This window comes from Netta rufina, assembly GCF_964035555.1.
Source record: "Netta rufina genome assembly, chromosome: 11".
NCBI classification, from domain to species: domain Eukaryota; kingdom Metazoa; phylum Chordata; class Aves; order Anseriformes; family Anatidae; genus Netta; species Netta rufina.
In genome coordinates, this window is record NC_140134.1 from 2,065,172 (window position 1) to 2,082,682 (window position 17,511).

The 17,511-nt window shown below is 37.7% G+C and overlaps 1 protein-coding gene across 2 annotated transcripts in view; it reads left to right on the top strand.

Annotated features, from left to right (window-relative positions):
* Window positions 1-15,249, top strand: part of SLC12A1 (solute carrier family 12 member 1) — a gene marked incomplete at both ends in the record, with an annotated part of 48,959 nt that extends 33,710 nt beyond the window's left edge. For both annotated transcript variants that reach the window (XM_084293281.1, XM_084293282.1), the window contains 8 exons: window positions 1,196-1,278; window positions 3,807-3,950; window positions 6,236-6,367; window positions 6,591-6,702; window positions 8,949-9,035; window positions 11,584-11,719; window positions 14,011-14,078; window positions 15,114-15,249. In XM_084293281.1, the coding sequence (XP_084149407.1) occupies window positions 1,196-1,278; window positions 3,807-3,950; window positions 6,236-6,367; window positions 6,591-6,702; window positions 8,949-9,035; window positions 11,584-11,719; window positions 14,011-14,078; window positions 15,114-15,249 (898 nt within the window). The remainder of the gene's footprint in view (window positions 1-1,195; window positions 1,279-3,806; window positions 3,951-6,235; window positions 6,368-6,590; window positions 6,703-8,948; window positions 9,036-11,583; window positions 11,720-14,010; window positions 14,079-15,113) is intronic.
* Window positions 15,250-17,511: the final 2,262 nt, after the last annotated feature.

Genomic DNA, 17,511 nt, shown 5'->3' on the forward strand with positions numbered 1-17,511 from the left:
ACGTCTGGCACAGTTGGAGATTATGTGGCTTGACAATGCTACATAAAGAAGCTGCACTGTTGTCAGCAGTGCTTTTGCAGAACTATATGTTCTCTTTTTTTTTTTTTGTAGGCAGGAGCTCAGAGAAAAACAACCCTAATGTACACACTTAGGGAATAAGAGAACATCATGGAATTCTTCTTTTAAGCCTAGGAGACAGAGGAAAAGCCTTGCTTCAAATCTCTTGTGTGCCTAAGGCTCAGCAGCTCTGTGGATTGGGATTTAGCCAGAAACAGTCATTTAGAAACAGGCTTCTCAGATTCTTGCTCAAAACTCACCTGCAAACCCACAGCAAGTCAAAGAAATACAAAACCCACCCCAGCTTTGTTATTTCCTCAGAGAAGGAAGAAAAAAATAGCTCATGGCAACCTAGCTCCTAAAAAGTGTTGTGTGAAGTTCTGTGTGCAGTTCTGGGCACCACAGTACAAAAAGTACATTAAACCGTTGGAGAGTGTCCAGAGGAGGGCGACGAAGATAGTGAAGGGCCTAGAGGGGAAGACATACGAGGAGCAGCTGAGGTCACTGGGCCTGTTCAGCCTGGAGAAGAGGAAGCTGAGGGGAGACCTCATTGCAGTCTACAACTTCCTCGCGAAGGGGAGTGGAGAGGCAGGTGACCTATTCTCCTTAATCACCAGTGATAGGACCTACGGGAACGGTGTCAAGCTGAGGCAGGGGAAGTTTAGGCTGGACATCAGGAAGAGGTTATTCACCGAGAGGGTGGTTGCACACTGGAACAGGCTCCCCAGTGAAGTAGCCACTGCACCAAGCCTGTCTGAATTTAAGAAGCGATTGGACTGTGCACTTAGTTACATGGTCTAAACTTCTGGGTAGACCTGTGCGGTGACAGGAGTTGGGCTTGATGATCCTTATGGATCCCTTCCAACTCGGTATATTCTAGGATTCTGTGAAACACCTGTTATATTAGGAATAGCCTATCTGTTCCCATACCCTTTTTTCCCCCTCCCCTCAAACGAAGGAAAAAAATTAGAACTGTACTTGATTCTTGTGCAATACCTTCTGCAATTTTACCCAGAATAGCCCAGCACATGGCAGTAATACCTCCACTAACACTTTTACGCATCAGCTCAAGGCAGCTTTCCTCAATGACATGCACGATATGAAATGATATATGTTCTTTTTTTATTTTATTTTTCAGTGATGCCTTTGATTTTGAGCTTGGCATGATTATTGTCAGAATTAGCCAAGGATTTGATATAACTCAGGTCCTCCAGGTTCAAGGTATGTGGTGACTCAGTAGTCAAATTATACTTCACATCTATGGTAGTTACATGCTCAGCACAGGGAAGATTCAGACCAATACTCTTAGCATCACCATCTGGTTTTGGAAATAGTTCCTACACCTGTAATTTCTACAGTTCCTCATTGCTTCTGCAGTTTCAATACTTCCCAAAATCCTTGCTGAAGCAGATGTCCACTGGTAGTTACAGGAGGCCAACCCTCACGTGCTAATGAATTCTGCACAACAGGGAACTGAACTCCCAAAGCACTCGTAGCACAGGCACAGGCTAAAGCTGTAAAATCATGCATGGAGCAACCAGTTGCTCCAGCACGGTTCCTTCCAGCTCTCAGCACATCTTCCTCACTCTGCCTACCTGAGATCTCTGGGGCTGATGGTAATCAGGAAGCTGTGCTTTCAGTATCACCTCTGTAGGACGCTGTGGCCCAGAAAGCCGCAAAAATCTCAAAACTGCAGGAAATATCAATTCTCCTTTTCACCTTTTTGTTCATTCTTCCTTAGATTAGCAGCAGCAGTTGCAAAAGGACTTTTAAGAGCTATGTTTAACGGTGGCCTTTGTTTTCCCTTTCCTCTTTAGGGCACCAGAGTTCTACTGGTTCCTCATGTAACTTGGGGAGGGAATGGCTCCATATAAACACCCTATTAGAACAATTCTCCAGGTTTTCAATACGATAACTTTTCCATTTCCTGTAAGCTTGTTCACTTGAGCAGACAGATCCAACCTAAACCCGGAAATTACTCCCAGTGTCCCATGTAGACCTCACCAGAGAAAGCTTTTGTGATACAAATTAGATAAAATCTGTAGACAAGGAAGGTATATGTACACAGGAAAAGAAGAATGGTGGTGACTCTTTGCTGCCGCCTGCTGTAAATCTGCCTCCAGCTTCTCCCCACAGCATTTTAGAGACCCGCTGACAGACTGTGCTCAGGACTGAAAGAACACCCAGAAAGAACATAAGTACCTTAACTCAGCTAATTAAAACAAAAAAAATATTTCTCCACTAAAGAGGATGGATTCTAGGGATGAGGCAGCCCCCAAAAGCAAATCACCTACGAATTAAAAGGCACCAGAGACACCTTTAAAAACAAACAAACAAACAAACAAAAAAACAGTAGACAAATATTCACCCAGGAGAATCTCTGGTAGTCTGATGTGCATGGAGAGCTACAGTGCAACATGACAAGAACTTAAAATACTAAAAATAGATTTATGCTTCCCCAGACCTGTAGATACCTCCAGTAGAACTGCCCGCCTCTGCATACTGAGAGTCAGAAAATGACTGCTCAGAAGATAGAGGCATTAGAACACCAGTGAAATTTCAGCAACTACCAACTTTGCATTCTTACAAACCAAGTTTTAAGACACTAGGAATGAGAAAGAATTAGAAACAGTAGAGCAAATAAAATAAAACCCCTCTCATATGCAGAAATGTTTTGAAGCAGACGCAGTCTCCAAAATGGAGGAAAACAAACAAACAAACAAAAAAAAAAAAGGTTGTATTCTGTTCTATTTGCTATGGAAGTCTGTTTAAGAGAGAAACTGAAATTCTACTTCTGAATAACCATTAAGTTGGTGGTTATCATCACCTCTAATAACCAGAAGCACAAGGTTGTCATGGATTCTAAAGTAAACGAAATGGCATTCATTTACACTGGCAATTGAGAGTGCCAAAAGTGCTTATGATATCCAGCTGGTGAGGTTTTGTTTGTTTTAAAAAAACTTTATTAAATAAATTTACCTCACTCTACATAAATAGAAGTCTTTCTTTTGAAAAAAAGCTTTCAGCAGGTAAATGCCTGTATCACCATAAAATTAGTGCCTCATCATAATATATACCACAATAACATATTGTACTTTTTCGTCAATATTGCTAAGGTGGAGTTGTTCTTTTATATTATTGAATTTACAAAATTGTTTAGCTAAATCTGAATTTTTCTGCTAAATTGAAAAACAAAAACAAAAAACAAACATCAGACATACTTCAGCTTAGAAACTGATCACATATTCAGTAACCTTTCATATTTCTGAGAATCTCAAGTCCAAATTGATGTAGTCTTGCTCTCAGAGCAGAGGCCCAAGAGCTTGAACTCTTTACACCAGCTTTCTTACTTTAAGAAAACAGCTTTCCTGATCTGTTTTTGAATTCTTAAGAATGAAAACAACCCACAAACATAACTAAATGTATAGTATCTTATGTAACCATAAAATACAGGTAATACTGAATTTGATCTTGAAAAGGAAGTCTGAGAATGGTTAACTAGCACTTTAATATTCACTGCTGTGATAAGCATGGGCACCCTAAATTAGGGCTTCTAGAGGTGAATTCAGCCTCCTCCTCCCTATTGGTTTTCGAGGAGAAAGTATTTAAAGACTTTTTCTCCCAGCAGCTTTACATTGTGTACTAAGAACCACAACAGCAATTACAACATCGCTGTTACTTCAATAAGTGTTTTTATTTGAAATAGAAAATGATGTGTTACCAGTTCGCCTACTTTTTCTCAAATACAGAGGAATTAGAGAAGCTGGAGCAGGAGAGGTTGGCACTGGAAGCTACCATTAAAGAAAATGACTTTGAAGAAGAAAAAAGTGGGATCTGTGGATTCTTCAGAAAAGCCAGAAAGCTCAGTATCTCAAAGCATGAAACAAAAAAGGGTAAGTTCTGAAATGAGAACTTCTTCCTGACCCTTCAGTTCATCATACTCTCACCAATATGCAAGCTGGACTTTGGCTGTAAGGCCAAAGCTCCTGAGCCACACAGAGTCTCTTGGAACAAGGCCTGCCCCGCGCAAACAGGCCTTGGTGGCCATAGAAAAATAGCATCAATGTTTGAGGAACACAGAAAAAGTCTTATTTTTAAAGGACATTTTCAGTTTTTAAACAGAGGTGTTTTCTTCCTCCTCTAAAGTAATTACGAGCAATATTCAGGGAAGAAGCAATCTTGCTTTATTCAACATTCACATAGGCACATACACGCAAGCACCCAGTATCCAGATGGAAAATAGGTAAAAACAGTACCACTGCTCTATATTCTAAACATCATTTTGTAAAAAGGCACAAATGAAGGTGGTACAAGTATTGAAAGTACATATACATGTACAGCATGCAGTGAAATAACTAATTAACACATAACTTAAATGTAGAGGTGTTAAAATCAAAATTACATTTCAGATACAGTAAAATGACACAGAACTAGAGAAAAAAAATTAAAGGTCTGATATTGCAATTGCCAGGCTGTGATGATAATGACCCACCTGAAGCCACGCTTGTATGCGGACAACTATTTTCAGAATTTTCACCTGCAGAGCTTATTACATCTGTCTGTGCATGCAACTCCCACAGGTATCACGAAGACCTACAGACAGAAAACACAAAATGAAATTATTCTTTACTTGCAGGCTTTAGTAAAACATATATATAAAAAATAAATTAAAAAAAAATGCACCTCCCTGCTTCAAATACCCTTTTCAATTTTATTCAGAAAAGAATAAAAAATACGTTTATATACTTTGGGTCTCAATATAATATAGATTATGTTAATAAACATTCCTATGTCTCCATTTTGCTTATTCTTTCATACTCCCCAGAGCTGTTGCATCTTCCTGCATAGATGCTAGAAATGTAAAGGAAAGCCAATAGCTGCTTGGGAACAGTTGCATCCAGACTCTAGAAATACAGGAAAATAGAACAAAGCATTTTCAGAACCTGACAGATCAGAGTAAAAGCTCTAAAGAAGCCTGTCTGCTCCATTTATAATACTGCTCTGACACTGTCTTTTTTAAATCATTGAAGCAGTAATAAAGCCACAGGCTTCAAAAGATGGAATGAGAGATACTGTTAGTGCATAGACAAGACTGTACCTTTTAAAAGCAGTCAAGCAAACAGCAAGAAGCAAAGTTTATTTTCAATTAACAATGACCCTCTCAAGCATAGGGAAGTTGCCATATATGCTTATGTTTTCTGCCTTCCAGTCTTAGCCTCACTTGTGTTCTTGCTGTGCCCAGTTAGCTCTTTGTCCTTCTTTACTGTTCATTTTATGATGATCAGTATTTTACAACAGCAAGATGAGCCTGTAAACAATGCAAACACAAGACAATAACCATTTATTTCTAAAATCTATCAAATATTTCCTAATTGCTTTTGAAGATCCTGGTGAAGTCTAGGGTAGTTAACAAGATCCAGAGAACAAAACCAGATAATCCTTTTGAAGATGTTACAGTCTAGTGAACACAGTATTTATTACACAAGCTTTGTTTCCTCTGTGTACTGGTCAACTAAGAGTCCATAGCATGTATGCTCTACATTTTTGTAGATTTATATAATTTAGAGCAGAAACAAGTCAACCTCTGTACCTTCGTGTCCTTACTGAAAAGTATATCAAAAATAACGAACTTCAAACAAATATTTACATGTTTGCTAAATTTTTAACAAGACAGTCTAATGAAAGAAAGCAAATCCATGTGACAGCAAACAGCTATTTCTCTAGTTCCTCATCTTGATTCAGGCAACAAAATACCATCACCTGTTTCGGGGGGATATGTTCTTGTTGCTTATAAGGATATCAGCCAGTTTTGCTTATATAAATAAGTTTAAACAAATATAGAAGTGTTCACAGATTTAAGATACCAGTTTAATGCCTTTAACATCTGATGGTTTCATATAAACATGCTAGGTTATGGAAATAATCCATTGTTTCTGAATGTTATATGGATAAATTCCAACATATCGTTTGTTCCTAAGTAAAGGGCAAACTTATAGTAAGGATAGGCACAATTTCACTAATCTTTTTAATCCTTTATTTTGTACAAAGGAATTGAAATAGAACTACAGTGACTGGGGGGGGGGGGGGGGATCCTGAAGCTTTTTCTCCATTTGGCTCCCTACAGCTACACGTTGCTTAACTTGTCAGAAATCTTTCCACATTTTCTTTCTCATTTCAGAGAGCACCATTAACACAATACAGTCAATGCATATGGGTGAATTCAATCAGAAGCTGCTAGAAGCCAGCACTCAATTTAAAAAGAAGCAAGGAAAAGGTACAATTGACATTTGGTGGCTGTTCGATGATGGAGGTAAGGAATTCAAGTGAGAACCGCAGGGAGAGATTTCTGTGTTACCAAACAAAAACATACTCGGGAACTTGTACAAAACTGTTTTAAGATTACATAGATAAGTTCATTTTAAAATAGTTTAAACAGACAGAAAAGTATGTCCAATATTGCCTATATTAAGCATGGCAGTTCTCCCACACAATGCACTAATTTGATTTTCCTGCAATTTTATATGTTCTTCCAGGTCTAACAATCCTAATTCCTTACATTCTAACTATCAGGAAGAAGTGGAAAAATTGCAAATTAAGGATCTTCACTGGAGGAAAAGCCAATAGAATTGAAGAAGAAAAACTAGTGTAAATATATCTATTTTGCCTCACTGCTTAAGGATTTTGATAAATATAATATGTATGCAGCAGAAAGCTGGGAATTAGCCAGCAAAACTTTTTGTTTAAAAAACTGTCAGCAGTACCAAAACAAGTACTTTCTATAAAGGTGTTGAGCTTATGGCATAGCACTCAGGGCTTGGTGTAAATGGTGATGGTGTGAGGAAACTCACATCCAGATATTTTTCCCATTAACAGTTCATATTGCCTTCTCTGAGAAGGACACTGCACTTTGTAATGAGAATATCATTAGTTTTATGGGATTTACATAAGATCGTCTAGTTAATGCTATGTGAAATTACACATGAAGCTCCTCATATGCAAATACCATAGGCAGCCCATTTGAATGTGATTAGCCATAGCAAAAGTTAAGGAAGGTAAAGACCGTATTAATCAACTTTAAGACCAACTTAATTTGACTTAGCTCTTTTTAAAAGTCTAGATTTCATAATCATTTGCTTTCAAGCAAATGAAAGAAACTAATACACTCCTATTACCAGCCTCACTGTATACAGGACCTTTCCTTCCGAGGCACTTTACACACTAGAAGTACTGCCATTTCATCAGCAGGTGAAGCAGGCAATTTGGGCTGGAAATTTGCAACAGATGCTACTTCTTAAAAAGCAGTAGCACTATGTAGTGAGCTAGTAACACATCCATTCAAAACTCCATCAGAAAGCAGTCAGGATAGATGCAAGAACAGGAGTTAGAAGCCTGCCAGCACCACTAGGATTACGACGCCATGCCTTACAAAGACAGCTGCCACAGGGACACTGCTAAGATTTTCCCTTCACATAAAGGAAACTTTATGAAGGAGGCTCTCTCCTCACCGCTGGGGTACTGTCAGCAGTAAGAACTGCCCTGAAGTCGACACACTTAGGTAGAACAGGTGCACAAGTGTTTGTGTAAACTGCTCATACCACTGGCTAAAAGCAGCCTTTCAGCTGATTGGGGCCTGTGAGGGAGAGCTCTGCCCCCTGTCAGGAGCCTGCTGGAGCTCAGCTGTTTGGGAGCACAGCGGGTGCCTGGTCCAGGCCTTGCACACAAGGCACCAAGCTCCACCAAGAGTGGAAATAGGTTTTGACATCAAACAGGATTTGTGGAAATATGACAGACATACATAGAGGTAGCTCAACACCTGTGCACACCACTGGTGCTACAAAAGCCAGAGTGAACATGGTGGTCGGTATAACTGACGACTTGGTTTCAAGAAAAGAATGCGTGTATACATTCCTACATAAACATCAGCTGTCCTCAGCAGCATAATCCACCCATCACACTCAAAAACCTCAGACAGATGCACCAGAGGCAGGCTGGCTCTGTTCTCTAGGAAGATCTAACACAATGATGTCCAAGTACAGTTTCATACATTGTACTTCTCAGTTCAGAAAGAAAACTAATCTGGACTTTTTCTAATGTGTAATTCCCCAAATATTAAAACCTTCCCACAGAAGTTGAGACTTGGTTATTTTTGGTGTTCAAAAGATTTGTGTAAGCAGTATGTTCTTCTTACATAGGAAAATCACAAGTATATTCTGAGGTCATAGGCAAGTATGGTTTTCTATCATGGTTTACTCCTAGGAACTTTTTCAAATTCCAAAGCTTGCATACCAGAAAAGGGGTGGAGGAGGTGGGGTGGGGGTGGGGGGGGAATAAAATAAAATAAAAGATTAAATTCCCAACCGTACTTCAACCAAAGACAAAACTGACTTAACTTCTTAACTGTCCCTCTGTAATCTCAGCACAAACACACAGAGCTGTAAACTATTCCTCCTGCCAACTGGTGCAGAAGAGCACTGTATTTCCTTTTATGAAAATATTTAAAGAAAACATATGAGTAGATCAATATAAATGCATACATTACGTATTGCACATCAACCTTCTGGACCAAATTTTCACCAATACATATACAACCCATGTTGTATGTATTCCATGCATTTTTCCAAAACAAACAACCTTCCCCTCTGTCCACTACTTGTTTCCATTTTTTATTTATTTTTTTATTGTCATAGATCACCAGTTAAATGAATTATACTGCAGCAATCACATCAATCCAGTTCTGTAATTGGAAACTGAAATATTAAAGCATTTAAAGTACTTTGCCATATAGTTAAAGACAATGAGACAAATGCATTTGATATCTTAACTCATTATGAGTGCTCTTTGATGCAAAGCACTCAGAAATATAGTGATAAAATGTTCTCTTTTGTTTTCAGGATGGCTTCACTTCTAAGCAAATTCAGAATAAAATTCGCTGACATTAATATCATTTGTGATATCAATATGAAACCCAACAAAGAGAGGTAAGAAACATTACCAAAATCCATTACTTAGCAGCAGGCCTTTATCATGAGCTTGTTTCTTTTATGCTGAGCATTTAACAAAAAAGCTCCACAAAGAATAAATGTCGCTTTATTGCAATCATTTCCTAAGAACCTACAGGAGGAAAAAGAAGAACCTTTTAACAATCACAATCCAAAATGTCAAAACCATAGGCAGCCTTTTTCTTTATGTTGCAATTATAAGATAATTTTAATAAAGCCTAACCAGACACCGTACTTAAGAACTTAAGAGACACTAAATTTAACAAGCATTTGATAATGTATTTCCATATCTATTAGTTTGCAATACACTTCACCGTATCCTTCAGTCAGCCACAGTTCTCTTGTACACCTCTCTGCCAACTCACTCTACTGGGTTTTATCATGCATTTATGAACTTAGTATCTTTCTGGCCAAGCATAAGCATACTTCTTTGCCCACAGGTACAATACTATAACACACCTCCATCACTCAAGTATAATAAATACATGTATAATGTACTGAAATGCATATTTTAAAAAATTAACTTATCTACAGACTTCATTTTCTCAGACAAGGGTTAGGAAGTTGGTAAGACAGCACTCAGGAAGCTCCACCTCCAACTATTAGGTCCAGTTGTTTTCAGTTCCATGCCACTATTAAACTTTTTGTGCTCCACAGCAAGTTAAAACATAAAAATCTGACCTTAACATTTTCCTCCTGTTTAGGCTTGCATTGACACTTTATATAGTGGTATCTTCCATATACATGTTACAGGAGGTACTTAGTTCAGAACCTGTTGTAGACAAGTCCAGATGGAGGGTGAACACATCTCTCTTTTGCTAAGGGGAACTCCGCTTACTCGTGTTAGCTATGGATTTCCTTTTCCACGTATTGGAGGTCAACCAAAATCTTCAAGAGTCCCTGCCTTATAAAACATCTCTCTATTGAAACACCCTATTTCTTCTGCTATATGTAGACAGAAGTATATAGTACCTTCCTCAGGGAACAGCTGAATCCTAGTTCAATTCACAATATTGCTCTTGGTATTAGGGATTGAAGCATTCTCACTTTGCTATGCTCCCTTCTATCCCACCCCTTACTCAATAGCCCACAGAGACTTCATAGTCAAAGGGCTCATCTTCACCATGCAGAGCCTTTCCACTGAGTTGAGATGAACCTCAGGTTAGTCTGTTAATCCTTCTAGGCCCCATTTCTCCCTACACACATAACTGCAAAAACAGTACTAAATTCACCAGTGTTTCTACAACGCACTGGAATTTTTTAATTGGGGGGTACAATTGAAGAACATAAAAATATTATTACTAGATACCTACAAATTGCTGAAGTCACTTACTAGTACCCTCGTGATCCCTCAAGTTAATATGGTTTTAATTATATAAAGAACTGTGCAGAATATTTTTCCCCAGTACTAAGCAGTGATTTTACAGAAATAAAAACTATCAATAGGAATTTGAATCTGGTGTTAACATAAAATTCAAATACATTTGCTGCAACAGCACTATCTGAACAGAGTAAGTGAATACACTGCAGGATGCTTTCTAGATCACAGCATCTCTCCCCCAGCTGATATCCCAATTATTTCACTAATAATGAAAAGGATTATCACTTTTTTACATACTGAAACAGACACTAAGGATGTTTACGAGCTCGCTGGGAACTCAGCCATGGCAACATTAAACGCTGCATTGCCTTTAAGCCAGCTCTTGACCTCCTGGCCATATTGAAAAGTCCAACCTGTGCCCAGGCTCCCATTTCACTTATTTCTAGGCCTGTCTGCATAAAGGGGAAAACACACTCGCATTAACACAAATAGAAACGCACTTGCATTAACATAAAGTACACTCCTTGAGATCTCTGTGGGACGATAGAACTACCCAATAAAGGGACAAGCAGGGAAGCATGGCAGGATAAGCTTCTCCAGATGATGACAGTCACAAGCTTCAAGAAACAAACTGAGAGAGAAAAAACGTGGAAAAGATGGGAAATGATCACAAATCTAATCTCCATTCAGCAAAAATCCACAGTGTTTCCCTCAGCCCCTTGCTACAGGTGATTTATAAAGCCTGTTTTTTTATTTCATGAAAGCTGTAACAGAAAACTTGTACCAGTCAGGTGATTTCTCAAGTTAATGGTAAAACAACGTGAATAAAAGCTTGTTATTTATGAGGAGACCCATATTCATTATTAATGTCAGTAACCAGTATATTGCGGTTTGGAGTTACAGCACAACTCCTTTTAGTATTTTTGCTATAGCCAGGAAAATGCAACAAATTCTCTGCAACCACAACAGGCCAAATGCAGTGTTTTCATCATCCTATCCTCAAATAATCTTTTAGTTATCCTCAAATAGCCTCAACATATTGATCTGGTATAAATAAAACTTGGGGCACAATGCCGTACAGAACAGTTAAAGATTTTGCATGTTTTTCAGCTACAGTTATAGTCAGTGGGGTCTACCATACACAGTGTCTACAAGTAAGTAAGTTCATATCCTGCAGCAAGACATCCTTTGCAATTCCTGTTTCAGTTGGAAATTCTTTGAAGAGATGATTGAACCATATCGCCTCCATGAAAGCTGCAAAGATATAACAACTGCTGAGAAATTAAAGCAAGAGACTCCGTGGAAAATTACAGATGCTGAACTGGAAGCATTCAAAGAGAAGGTAAAGCCTTCACTACCTTTTTACATTTGTACCTATTCTTACACTGTAGACCAGATGCTTGAAGTTATTAGTAAGAAAATGTGAAATACTAGATATGGAATTACAAACATAACATGTACAAACCTGTATTTGATATTTATAATTTTCATTTGTGTTATAAATACTGCGGGTGTGTTATGATTACATTATTCAGCACTGTGTAAGACCTTGGTATGCTTTACAAAGTATTTTCCAGGCTAAGCTCTGCCTACATTCAAAGCCAGCCAGATGAAAGCCACGTCTAAGCCAGAAGCCAGAGAACTGTGCTAAGCCCAAGCTAATAAGATCTGCTGAGGTTTATTAAGGGGTTCCACTGTTAAGTGCCTGAATCTCTTAAGAACAGTTCCAAACATTCACCACTTTGGCAAATTTAGAGGTGAATCCAGTCCTTACAGCTAGCTGCTGAAATTTGTGCAAAAGGCAAAATTTAGCATGGATTCTTACTTCAGTGGCAGAGCTGTCTAAACCTGCCTACGACATAGGAACTCTCCCCCAGTTTGAAACTATTTTAAGGCTGATGCTGACTGATCCACTAGGTAAATTAGAGACTGGGATGCTCTTGAATTTTGTTGGAATGTATCTTTTTAGCAGTGAACTGACAGGCTTCATCTGCCCAGTGCTAACAGATCACCTAGAACTGTTGCATTCTTAAGACACAAGTTCTGCTGCAACTCTCAGGGAATGAATCCAGCAATCTTCTTTACAGTTCCTGTTGGATTAACCTGAGCGCATTTGGAGTTTAGTTGTCTCCACTTTATGATGCTGGTAACTTCCTCAGTGAAGCAAGGACTGTGAGTATGAGATCAGAGATGCCAAGGGTCACAGCTGGACGTATTAACATAAGCTGAAATCAATGGCGATTTAAGATAACACACTATACTGCTGACTGCAGCAGCTGGGAAGCAGACTGACTGCTCACTGTATTACCCTTTTCATAGATTTGATAGCCAGCATAAAATGATGGTAGTCAGCTGCAGGCAGAAAACTTTTAAAACACTCTCAGAATAAATCATCAAAACCTGAGTCAGTCCTTAATCTCCATAAAAAAGACAACAGAAATATACTCCCAAATATACACACTTGTGTACACAAACAATGAGGATACAAGAGGAGGAAAAATACATATATACACATACACAATGGTTAAGCTTGGTCTCATCTAGGTCTGTAACTAAAGAACCAAAAAAACCCCACCTCTATGTTTAAAGCAGTCAGCAATATGAAAGTGCCAAGTCTCTGTAAAATAACAGCAACAAAATGTTTAGCTTGCACACCTGGAAAGACATGCCTCTTATCTTCATCAGTAAGACAGTTCTGGAAATTTTATGGAGGACATTAGAACACATTTAAAATTCAAGAGTAAAAAGCCTGGCAGCACCACAGATAAAGGGTGATGTTACAGGATGACTCTGGTGAGATAACTTTCTAAATTACGAGTACTCTTAGTTACGTAACACAGGTAAAACAACAGTGAAATTTCCATAGAGAAAGAAAATTTAAGGTCTGAATGGAGAAAAAAAAAAATTACCTTTTACCTTCTCTACTGAAATAGAAAGGTTATTTTATGACACCACTGAAGATACATCTGTCTCCCATGCTGCAATGTCCCTGCTCTACCCTCTTATTCTCTATGACTTTTGTTATGTGTTAAAAAGTTTGAGAACCTGACCAAAGTAAGGTTGGCTGAATCTTAAAATAATAGCCATTTATGCAATGCAAAAACCATCCATACAAATACACAACACATAAAGCAGTTAACAGTCTTACTCTAGAGCCCTGGTCTTTTGGAGAAGAAAATAATTTTTATAGGGTGGCAAGGTCATCGTTTACATGCTGATGTTTAGCCTTACTGGCATGGCAGCTCAACACTGCAAAAATAGATGAATTAATGTATTAACCATCAGCAAACAATATCACAAGTCTTTTCACAGCTCCAAAACAGCTATGCTACATAGCCAAACCAATACCTAAAAACTATGCCTGATCTGGCTATGGTACTGTGCCAGTACAAGAACAATCTCAACCCCCAGGAAACCATAAACAGATGTGAAGAAGTCTGGCCCCTGGGCATCAATACCAACCAAGAAACCCATCCTAGACAGCCTTGTATTTTGCCATCTCTGTCACTTTGGATCACAGAACACACTTGGCTTCCAGTGCTGCCAACGCAGAAAATCTTTTGGGCAATAGGTAGGACTGCAGACCATTGACCTAACGATCTTTTTATTTCTCCCATGTTTTGGTTTAAACAGAGTTACCGCCAAGTCCGTTTGAACGAACTCTTACAAGAGCATTCGAGGGCAGCTAACCTCATTGTCCTGTGAGTTGCGTGGTTTTGGTTTTAACTTAGAAAATAATATTATGTGCATAGAGATTGTAGACTAGATCAACAGAAACACTTGTGCTAACTCATTGAGGGCAAAAATAGCCTTTTAAAGTACATTTTAAAGGACTTAAATCTGCACTGATGATTCTCTGGGACTACACTAAATATGAATCTCTCCTCATATTTCTTCTTAGCTTAAAGCAAAGCTGTACTCATGAATGTGTCAAAAACATAATCTTCACATCCCACTCTACACATTGAATGCTACACCTGCTTACCCACCTGCACAAAGTACCTGTTTTCCTTTCTTCCCCCCTTCCATCCCAAGATATTAAGAACTCAAAGTTGTAGAAAGAACTCTTTTGATTTGCACATAATCAATGGAGATCATTTGCCAAGATCTACTTGAAACTACACGAAACTGAATAAGGATGATTAACTGCATAAAGGATAATGTCACCAATAAAAACAAAAAAAGTCATTTTTAAATCAACTTCTAGATAGAATCATTTTTTTTTCATAAAGATACTCAAAAAATCACTTAGTATTTATGATGCACAGATAAAGCTCTTTAGCCCCATTAATTCAGTCTCCAAAATAGGGGTGAATGTGTAATGTTTAAATTGACTCATATGTCAAAACTCACATCTCACAATAGCTACACATCAGGAAATAAACTGATGGACTGCAAAAATGTGCATGTAATGTATTTTTATCCTTTAAAAAAAATCATTGTTGATGAAAATACTTCTTTATCTATTCAAGGTAAAGGTATTCACAAGCAGTTCATGCTCACAACAAATAGTCATGTTAATGGCATTAACTAGGTGACAAAGAATTTGCAAGATTAAGACTTGATGGTAGCTTTGTACTTTATAAGATTAAAACAATCATATAGTCTAATTATGAACATTCAGAGTGGCATATGAACAGCTGAAGTTTTCTACTTAATATTTTGTGTGATGCATGTTCTCAGGTCTCCTCTTTTTCTTAATAATGTTATTTTTACTTTTCTGTCTATCTGAACAGGAGTCTCCCAGTGGCAAGAAAAGGAGTGGTGTCTGATTACCTGTATATGGCTTGGCTAGAAATTCTCTCAAAGAACCTTCCTCCAACTTTAATGGTCAGGGGCAACCACAAAAATGTACTGACTTTCTATTCTTAGAAAGACTTCAATGCCTAGAACATCCCATGCTTGATTTCAACCCCACAATTTTAATGGCAGTGCTTTATTAAAGACACACTTATTTAATACAGATCTAAAACTTCACTTATTGACAGAAAAATTATCAGAATTCAAAGCAACATAGTGGAAAGTTGGACAAGAAAATGCAAATGGTCCCTAGTGGTGTCACACTCCTGTGCAGGCAAAAGCAGGAAAATCCACCTGTATAACACGAGACAGCAAATATTTTGAGAATACAATGAAGAAACTCCACTAATTTTATTTATATGGTAGCTAAAATGCTTGTGATATTCATCCTTGAGAGCCAAACTTATCAGCTAAGTGTAAAAAGTATTAAATCTATAAATGAATACTTTTAAATTGCACTGTCATAATTGCTACTAAACACAGAGGAGGATTAAAATCAAATGCATCAATGTGGGAGAGAAAAAAAAAAACAACTGTACAGTACCCATGAGGTCAACAGAACAGAAACAACAGAATTCCTGTGATGCTGTTTAATTATATTACATTAAAATTAAAACCTATGCCTACAACAGATTCTTTTACCTAAATTGTAATGCTTATTCAAATGCTTTTAGTTAACTTGCAAACAAAAATATACATAGAGATGGATTCTGTATGGCAAGAGCTGATAATGAATTTTCAAGCTTTGACCTGGAATGGACCTGTATGATTTCAATAATTAAAGATGGTAAGTAAATTTCACAAAGAAATTAGTCAAAGACTAAATATTCTGACAATTTTTGCTATGACTGTTATGAGTTAATATAATTTGAGATTATACTTTGGAATGTAATATACAGTGATTCATGTAAGTGATTAGAAAGCAAATGATTAGCTGAGTTGAATGCCTTATTTTTTATTTATATAAATTTATGTTATTTTTTAGACTTTCTAAATAATACTTGTTATACATTAAGTTGAAATAAAGGAAATCCATTAAGCTATGCTGTTTTTCTATTTTCAATTCTGCAACATTATAGTACTTTATCATTTCAGCTGTCAATAAAAGCAGTTTCTCTGTTTAACGGGGAAAGCTATATCCTATGTCTAAGCATTATTTAAATTAAAGACCATTGAGGAGCACAGCTAATTTAATTACTGCTGTCCTGCAACTTCTTTGGATAGACTACGAGAAATCTAAGCCCCAGGAAAGTCGGTGGACGCTGATTTTCATTAAATGCTTATCTCAAAGCAGGCCTCAGATTCCATCTTTGCTTGAATTAAGAGAATGTAACTTGTGGAAGATCTAGCACTCTATCTCCAAAAATGTCAAATATTTGATATTCATATTTTTCAAGTTCAGCAGAAGCAATTCAGCAGAACGTGGTAATGTAGCCCAATAATCCATGGTTTATTTTCTCCAGCTATTAAAGGCAGATATGAAATATTGGTATTCTCTCTTAACACTCCTTCTTACACATTTACAATGAGGCTGAAAGATCACTTTGCAGTTTAACTGCATGACACAGATGTACGAGTTTCCTAGATATGACAGACTTCCCCCACAACTCTGAGCAAACCAAACCTCAAATTCTGTACCTGCAAAACATGGAAATTATTCTGATCCTTCACAGTGAGGTGAACAACAATAAAGGAGTTTGTTACATGCTGTCAAGTCCTTCCGCCCTGGTAGAATTGCGGCAGCCACCACCCTTTCCCCTTGCCGCAGACAACAAACAATATATCAAAATATATACATATTATATCAACATGTACAAAACAAAATATCATAAAGATATTATCTTTGTGAGGTACCCAAGCAGTCAATAGAAAGAGCCTCTGGGTAAGCTCTAATTAGGCCTTCTGTAAGTGTGTTTTGTATCACAAGATATGGAAGGACTAGGGGCAATTATGCATCTGCATTAAGACCTTCAGTTTTGTACATGAGTGAAGATAGTTTCCTAAATATTTTCAACTCCGGTAAATTCTCAGTCCACAGGGAACATTGCCCCAAACTGATATTAGGGAACTAAGCAGATCGAAAAAGAAAGAGCATGATATGCATTAGTAATGGCACTTTCAATACCACTCCTGCTTTTTTCACAGACATCACTGCAGGCATCGCAACAGTGAATCCCCAAGAATTAAATTTCTAAATGAACAGCCATACAAAAAGTAAGCACTAACATACACATCAATGGAAAACTCCTTGCTCAGACTACAGAGATTAAATAATTAGCACAACAGTGCTATGGGATTTATAACCAGCAACATAAACTCTACACATAACTATCT